Source organism: Cyprinodon variegatus, unplaced genomic scaffold, assembly GCF_000732505.1.
Source record: "Cyprinodon variegatus isolate N-32 unplaced genomic scaffold, C_variegatus-1.0 Scaffold880, whole genome shotgun sequence".
NCBI classification, from domain to species: domain Eukaryota; kingdom Metazoa; phylum Chordata; class Actinopteri; order Cyprinodontiformes; family Cyprinodontidae; genus Cyprinodon; species Cyprinodon variegatus.
Window position 1 is genome coordinate 275,522 of NW_015151333.1, and position 8,291 is coordinate 283,812.

An 8,291-nucleotide genomic window follows, 5' to 3' on the forward strand; every position below is an offset into this window, starting at 1 on the left:
TACCAAGTAATTTTAACAAAACATTTCGGATTTAGACCAGAATTTAAATTTTTCGCATTTTTTTTTACGTTGAGACAACATGTACGATTTTACAGTGCACAAACGCACAACTCTTCTCCAGCCTACACACGCAAACATAAGCACAAACACACAACCTTACACGCACAGACACTTTCCTCACACGCAAACTCAGCGGGGTGTTGAGAAAATGCGATGTAAGGTCGCGCCTCGTCATAAATGATGAACTCCCTCCTGAATTTCAATGAAAAAAAAAAAAACCTGCCTGAAAGACACTTTTTTTTCTTTTTCTTGTTGGAATAAGGCGCGTGGGCTGACGGGGTGCTGTCACTCGCCCGTGGTGCTGAAGCTCGCGGTGCTGAAAGGACAGCTCCGCACGCGCGCCTACACGAATTGCGTGCTCACTCTATCGGCTTTCTGTGGTGTTATTAAACCGAAGCGATGATGGGTCAGAAGCGAACTTACAGAAGGAAATGAAAAACATGCCCCCAATGTTCTCTTATTTAGGCTCTGGCAGTAAATCGTTAAAACGCTGTTATAATATCCCCGCAGAAAGTTTAGATTACGAGGAGCCAATCACAATACCCTCACTAAAGGGCTATTTATAATTCAAACGCTCTATTCTCGGTTATCCCTTCTAAATAGCAGGGCTTAACTGGGACCATTATGGTGCTGTTTCCAGCCCACACCGTTGTCACTCTGCCGCGGGGTAAAGAACCGCTTCTGCACTAAAACCTCCGGTTTGACAGGGACAATCCCCTCTCTAGACAGGCGCTCTTTGGAAGACGGAGGTTTTGGATGGTTCTACCTTGGCTGTACTCTGCTCTGCTTTGTCCTTGGAAAAAGGCACAAAACGTTCAGGAGGAAGACGTGCTGTGATAGGATGAACGCACCTGAGAACCATAGAGTTTAATAGTCTGATAATAAATTCTAGATGCTTTTCGCCCCTTCTTCCCTTTTTCTACTTTTCCAAGCAAAATGCAGATTTTTTCCCTCAAAAACTTAAAAATTATATATGTATATATGTTTTGAAATAAAAAAACAATAGTAAAATACAAATAAATAATTCATCAAAGAGGAAATGTTACATACAAAATGAAAATAATCCTAGATTACACATAGATTAGATAGATAGACAATTTTTTCCGCCCATGATACTGAATACTGCTCTATATTCTACTGCACATAAATTTAATGATATTTTGAGACTTTATATATATATATAAGTACTACATTGTTGGAGAATATTTACTGAGTTGCATATAGAAAAATAAAAATCCTTTGGAAAAAAAAAACTGCAAGTACGCAGCATGGTTAAAATGAATGTATGTACAGAAAAGGCAAACCGCAGCATCATTAACACCTAAATAGAGGAAAACAAGGATCCAGTGGGCAGAGGAGAAGCAGTCATGGAGTGTAGGTGATTGGCTGGAAGTAGCATTTGGTGATGAATCCTGGATCTGCTGACATATTGGCAACATAGAGGATACTGGAATGATTGTTTGGTGGCAGTCTGAAAGAAAACAAACATCACATTTCCAGGCTCAGTGAAGATTTGGATTGCATGTCAGGTGAAAGGAGAAGTGGAACGACTCCTTAATAGCTAAAGCAAAGGTGAACACTGACATTTTGGACACTTTTTTCATTTCATCCATCCAATGAATGAATAAATGTTTGACATTTCATTAATATTTATGTACACTGGCTTTTATTTGGACATGGAATTAAAGCATAAAAGACATATGGGACATCTTGAGGATTTTTTTTTTAATCAATGCTTAGTTGTGGTTTTTTCGTTGTCTCCCTGTCTGTTAGGGTATGTCTTTTTATTCTGCTTCTTCCAAAGTGTGCAAACCTAATTACTTTAACATAACCATCAAAGTAGGCTCCATGATAAGGAAATCACGGAGCTGCATGATAATAAAGGGGGCAAAAACTGCTATTTTCTTTCTGTTTGTACAAGAGATTAAGAGAAATCATAGTTGAGAACCAATTTTAATGTTATAGTGGAGCTTAAAAATGGGGGGGTTATTCACAAAGATCTGAGAAAGCAGGAGAATCTGAAAGTGTTGAAGTAGGTTTTCTTTAAACCAAGGCTGTTTTTTCTATGACAACATTCTGACATAAAATTAGGAAAAAATAATAGCAAAGTTTAAATTGTGTGTGTGTGTGTTTTTTTTTTTAGTTCTTTGTATCAGTTTTATTTCTGGGAAAATGAAACTGATACGAAATTTTAATTGTGGTTGATGTTTTTTAGTTCCTTCTATCAGTTTCCTTTTTATCAAAAATTAAATCATTATAGCATCAATAGATGATCCTCACATATGACAATTAGTGAAGCTTCACTCAATATTTTGTGAGTCTATCTACGTTTTTACATGTTGAAAGACAATAACCTAAAGTGAATTCACACCACTACACTAAACTGACTCCCTAACATTGACAATGGGGGTCCACCACAGTAGGATCAGACTATTGGTCCTCAGAAAGTTAGTAAATATACCAAAACGGTTTTCCATATAAACCACCAACAGCTTTCTTAGGTTTAGTTCTCAAAAAGAGTTTTCCAAACTCTTAGCCAGTTTAATTTTCTGAAAAATCTGGTTCTTCCAGATGTTTCTAGATTGGATATATCATACATAGTTATGACAAGACAAAAAAATCTTCAATTTTAATTTTAGTTCTTCATACGGAAGAGGATAAGAGGCACTGAAAAAAATAAAAAAGTTAACAGATTTTTTAATTTATGTCAGTATGATATGAGAAAAAATGTCAGAATTCTGTGTCAGAATTCTGAGATTAAAGTCAAAATTCGGACTTTTTTTCATATTATACTGAAATAAAATTTTAGAATCCGTTTTTATTTTTATTTATTTATTTTTTTTACATTTTTTCAGTGGCCCTAATCCTCTTCCTTACTTCTTTCTATGCTCATTGAAGTTTTGAATTTTTGTCATGCTAACTGAAACACATCCAGGAGAGGGCGCTATAACTGAACAGAGCACCTGTCACTCCACAAGCTTCGCATCTGATTGACCAATGAGCTTCCAGAACGCTGACGCGAGGGGCGGGACATAAAGGCGCGACACGCAAACATGGCGGCGTCTACGGAAGATGATTTCGAGTTTAATACTCAGGACTACTATTCTCTTCTCAACGTGAGGAAAGAGGTATGTCTTTTTCTTAGACGTGTGTTAAGATATAACTCGTTTTGCTGTTTGACATTTTGTCTTTGACCCAAAATGGCGAACAATAGGTGCATCCTCCTCAGAGAAGGAGGAGGAGACCTAAATGCTGTCAGCACAGGCAGAAGCTGCATCTTTGCCTGGATGGATCCTAACATGGGAAGAGCTGCTAGGGATGTTCTCACTACATTACTGAGCGCCCTCTTAAATTTTACTTTTTTAAAATGAAAACTACAGAGGCTTTCAGTTACAATAATTCACATCATGGTGCTAAAAAAGCAAGCTAAAAGGTGTGACATCCTTGCATCTTCAGTGATGTAAACTGAACCTCAGCTTCCTGCCAAACCTTTTAGGATGTATATTTATGTCTGCTTTCAAGTATTTTATTTTATGCATATTCAGAGATGAGACTTTTTATTAATTTCTCTCTCCAAAATTGCTTCAGTTCAGTTAGAGTTGATGACAGGTCATTTTTCAAAGATTAACAATTAGATTTTAGTTTGAAGCTGTGGAGAGAAAATTGTTGAATGAATGAATGAATGAATGAATATATATATATATATATATATATATATATATATATATATATATATATATGTTGACTTCCACATCATTAATTTCTTTTAATTTTTAAAACACATTTTCATTCATTTTTCTTTTATTACGTTTTTTTTTAATTCCCATTATAATTCAATTCAGTTTATTTATGTAGCACCAGTGGTTGGCCACAGTGGTTAGAGCAGTGTGCTTGTGCTCTGAGAAAGTTGCAAAGACCAGGTTTGATCCCATCAGCCTGTACCCTCAACCCCAACACTGCTCCCCCAGGGCCACACAATGGCAGCCCACTGCTTCCCAAGGGGGTGGGTTCAAATGCAGAGAGGGAATGTCCCCATTGTGGGACAATAAAGGGATTTACATTTACATTTTAAGGCCCTTTACAGAAACAATTCAACCAGATCCTACAGTCAGATTGGTATTCTATCTAAAGAAAACCAGCTGATTGCATTGACTCCTTGACTCTTCAGCAATCCCTCACAATAAGCATGCTTTTAGTGACAGTGGAGAGGAAAACTCCCTTTTAAAGGCACACTATGCAACATTTTTCAGTTAATTAATGTGTTCCTTAACGTTTTGGATAATTAAATGAGTCATTTCAGGTTGAACAAAGGTATTCCCGGCCGCCAGTCTGACGCGCGTTGGGCGGAGCTTCACTATCCTTTCTCTGATTTGCAGCTATATTTGCTGTGATCAGTGGGAATAAAGTAGTTTTAATATGTTTTTAAGTGAGAAAATACACCTGAAAACGTAATTAGTGCAGTCAGTTCATTCAGATTATCATCCTGCCTTACAATATTTTTTCTGTCGGAGCCGCTCAGACCCCCACATACCAGCGGTGCGCCGACAGTAGGAATCCCTTCATCAGCAGCCTCTGGCCGGGTCGCCTCCTCGCGGTTCACCGCGGCAGCTGGTAGGTGTTTTTCATCTAAATAATCCAAACTGCAGGCAGCAGGATAATAAAAGCGAACATATTCTGCCGGCAGATTTCTGCATTTTAAGTTAATTTAGGCGTCAATAAAGGAGTCATCATAGTGCTCTGATCATCAGCGCTGTGTCTCTCTCCCTGCCAGCTCCCAGATCAGCTTCTCTGATTGGTTGACGCGGCGCGTCGAGCAGCAAAAATTCAATTTTTCCATCTCGAGCAGCAGTGCGTTTGCGGCGCGTCACGCACGTCAGATGCTTGCCATATAGTCATTCGTTGCGTTCGCCTGTCTGCTAAGCTCAAAACAACCGCGCCTGGCTTGACGGAGAAACCAGGAGAACAGCTGTGCATATTTACGACAGTGCAATTTTACTTTCGCCCTCTGGGGGGAGCCTCGCTGGAAAATCAACACCGGTTGCATAGTGTACCTTTAACAGGAAGAAACCAGCAGAACCAGGTTTATTGAGTGGACATCTACTGAGACCAACTGGGGTTCAAAAAGACAGAAGCAGACAAAGAAAAAGAAGCAGATAACAGGACTACACTGACAAACAGCGAAGCTCAAACATGTATAAACTAAGGTGTTGATGGCAGCAGCCCAGCTGATATTTCTTTCTGGGATGGAGTCACAGTCAAACAGGAACTGACCTACTGCTACTATGCTGAGAAAAAAGTAGAGAGAGCATAATGTTAGAGATTGAGCAAACAAACACTGCAGAATGGGAGAATAGAGATAGAATGACGAAAATGGGTCCCTATGTCCTCCAGCAGTCTAAGCCTATAGCAGCATAACTATAGAGATAGCTCAGGATAACCTGAGCCACTCTAACTATAAGCTTTATCAAAAAGGGCAATTTTAAGCCTAGCCTTAAAAGTAGACAGGGTGTCTGCCTCATAGTTTGCAACAAATCTTTCTCAAAGAAACAGAATAAATACAGAGAATAAATAAGTATAGTTTGAATGATAATAAACATTTCAATAATACCATCAAATTATTTTAGTTATGCTGGAACATAAACCTTTGCCGAAGCTTTCTCTGTCGCAGGTAACAGCTCCCACCGCATGATACTGCTAACTCTGTGTTTCACTGCAGCAACAGACTTTTTTTCCAAAGTTAAATCTAACATTTCCTTCCGAATACTTTATCACTTTATATGTCAACCACTTTAACAATATTTAATATTAAGATTATCCAAAGGTTTCTATAATAAAACGGAAAACCAAAGGCAAAACTTGGTCAGATAATCAAAGGTGAACGCACAAAACGAACTAACCTATAATTGGGAGATGGCACAAATTGATGCTGCATTTTTTTAGACTACTTTATATGGATAAAAAAAAAATAAGAAACTAAACCACTTAATAAGATATTTTCAATTAAACTCCCAAATTTGAATCAAAGCATCAGACTTAGAGAAATCTGTTCTAATTTGCTTGTTAGAAAAACATGCAGGCTTATTTCCTTTTCCCAAAAGAGAAAAGGAAGACTGACTAATTCCAAGAAGAGGCTCAATATAGTAATGAAGATGCTTTAATAAATGTGTGTATTACTGCTCTTGTAGGTATAATAGGCTTTATTTGTACGACCCACTCAACTGCCTAAAGCAGCATTTTACTACTGTGTTTCTCTGACTTTTTGGAGCTTAAGAATAGGATTCAATTTTTGTAACTCAAATTGGTGATAAGGCCTTTCTCATAGAAGGTCAGGGTAGAAAAGTCAATACTGAAAAGAATTAGCGCCGTCCATTTCTTGCTGTCAGCAAGGCAGTAAGGAGAGGCTGAACGGATCATCCTCCAACGTCCTTCAGCTTTAGAAAAACCCAGCAGTCAACTTCATACAGGAAAATGCTATGTTAAAAAAAAACAAAAACAATACTACTTGTTTAGAGGAATGACACTTTTCCTTCCTCCTCTCGCAGGCCACATTGGAGGAGCTGAAAGCTTCGTATCGGAGGCTATGTATGCTGTATCATCCTGACAAACATCGGGACCCTGAACTAAAAAGACAGGCGGAGCAGCTTTTCAATCAGGTTCACCAAGCCTATGAAGGTAAGAGAATGGACAATGAATGCCTTTATAGGCTTAAAGGGAAGATTTGTTAGATTTTAATGTAGTTATTGAATAGTTATGCACCTTTGAAGTGTTAAACTTGATGTAAAAAACTAAGATTTGCTCCTCAGTGCTGAGTGACGCTCACTCCAGAGCCATCTATGACATCTTTGGGAAGAAAGGGCTGGAGGTGGAAGGCTGGGAGGTCTGTTTTTATACTCTACCACACATCTGTTGCTTCAGTGTCCATATCCGTCACCCGTGCTGTATAATGACTTTGCGTAGGTGGTGGAGAGGAAGAGGACACCTGCGGAAATTAGAGAGGAATATGAAAGGCTTCAGAGAGAAAAAGAAGAGAGACGGCTGCAGCAAAGAACTAATCCCAAGGTTTGATTCCGTTTGATTTGATATTTTGGACAAAAAAAAAAAAAAAAAAACCCTCGACGATTTAATTAACTTATGACTGTTTTCTTGACGTTATTACCTCTCAGGGCACAATAAGTGTTGGCGTGGATGCAACAGACCTGTTTGATCGCTATGACGATGATTTTGAGGAGATGCCTGGAGGAGGCTTCCCTCATATAGAGATTAACCGGATGCATATTTCTCAGTCTATTGAGGTACATCAAAGCTTACCCTGTGAGCGATCCCTGTCTCCTTTTGTTGTTGTGCTAAAGTGACTAAACCGTCGTCTTTAGGCGCCTCTGACAAACACCGACACAGCAATGCTGTCTGGTTCTCTGTCTACGCACAACGGGAGCGGAGGGGGCAACATCAATGTGACCGTACGCAGAGTGACATCAGCTAAAGGCTGGGGAGAGGTACAGACCACCCGTACGGTAAAGTTTTTGAGCTTTTGGTCAAAGCACTGTGTTTTATTTCTGTTTCTGTTGATCTTTAAAGCTGGAGTTTGGTGCTGGAGACATACTGGGGCCTCTCGTCGGGTTAAAGTTGTTTCGTAACGTTACTTCGCGGTGGTAAGGCTCCAGCTTGTTGTATATTGTATCGGTGGCGGTAGTACGACTCCCTTGACGAATGTCACTTTTCGTTTCTCCATCCAGTTTCCTCACGGCTCAGTGCGGATTGCAGTTCTCGCCTCGAGGGCTGCGACCGAGCTGTTCTCTGATGGCGGCGCGTCATCTGGACCAGAACACGATGGGTTACCTTCAGTGGCGCTGGGGGCCCAACAGCGCCATGACCACCAGCCTGGTCAGAGACACAAAGAGGAGCCACTTTACTTTAGCTCTGCAGGTAAACACAAGCATAAAGTCCTGCTCCACTCAGCTTCTCTCAAATATATTCATGCACTCTGGCAATTTGTCAGATAATTGTTAAGCAAAGTTGCAGAGAAACTCACCTCTTTATGTCGCCATTAATAAGCTCCGAGCTTTAGTCTGACTGGATTCTGACCTCTCTTCTCCTCAGAACTGCTTGAACTAAGTAAAACTGCTTGGCTTCTTGTCAACCTGCTTTGCTCGTTCCAAAACCTTTTTTTTTATGTGTATTCAGGACAGGATTGTCCAACAGCCCTACAGGTTTTAGACCCTTCCGGTTCAGTT

At 39.6% G+C, this 8,291-nt stretch overlaps 1 protein-coding gene across 1 annotated transcript in view; it reads left to right on the forward strand.

Moving 5' to 3' along the window:
* Nucleotides 1–3,092: 3,092 nt before the first annotated feature.
* Nucleotides 3,093–8,291, forward strand: part of LOC107099519 (dnaJ homolog subfamily C member 11-like) — a 14,891-nt gene continuing 9,692 nt past the window's right edge. Inside the window, exons 1-8 of the mRNA XM_015397680.1 lie at nucleotides 3,093–3,188; nucleotides 6,603–6,732; nucleotides 6,864–6,937; nucleotides 7,018–7,119; nucleotides 7,224–7,352; nucleotides 7,431–7,553; nucleotides 7,636–7,709; nucleotides 7,794–7,983. Coding sequence (XP_015253166.1) covers nucleotides 3,114–3,188; nucleotides 6,603–6,732; nucleotides 6,864–6,937; nucleotides 7,018–7,119; nucleotides 7,224–7,352; nucleotides 7,431–7,553; nucleotides 7,636–7,709; nucleotides 7,794–7,983 — 897 coding nt within the window. The 5' untranslated portion in view covers nucleotides 3,093–3,113. The remainder of the gene's footprint in view (nucleotides 3,189–6,602; nucleotides 6,733–6,863; nucleotides 6,938–7,017; nucleotides 7,120–7,223; nucleotides 7,353–7,430; nucleotides 7,554–7,635; nucleotides 7,710–7,793; nucleotides 7,984–8,291) is intronic.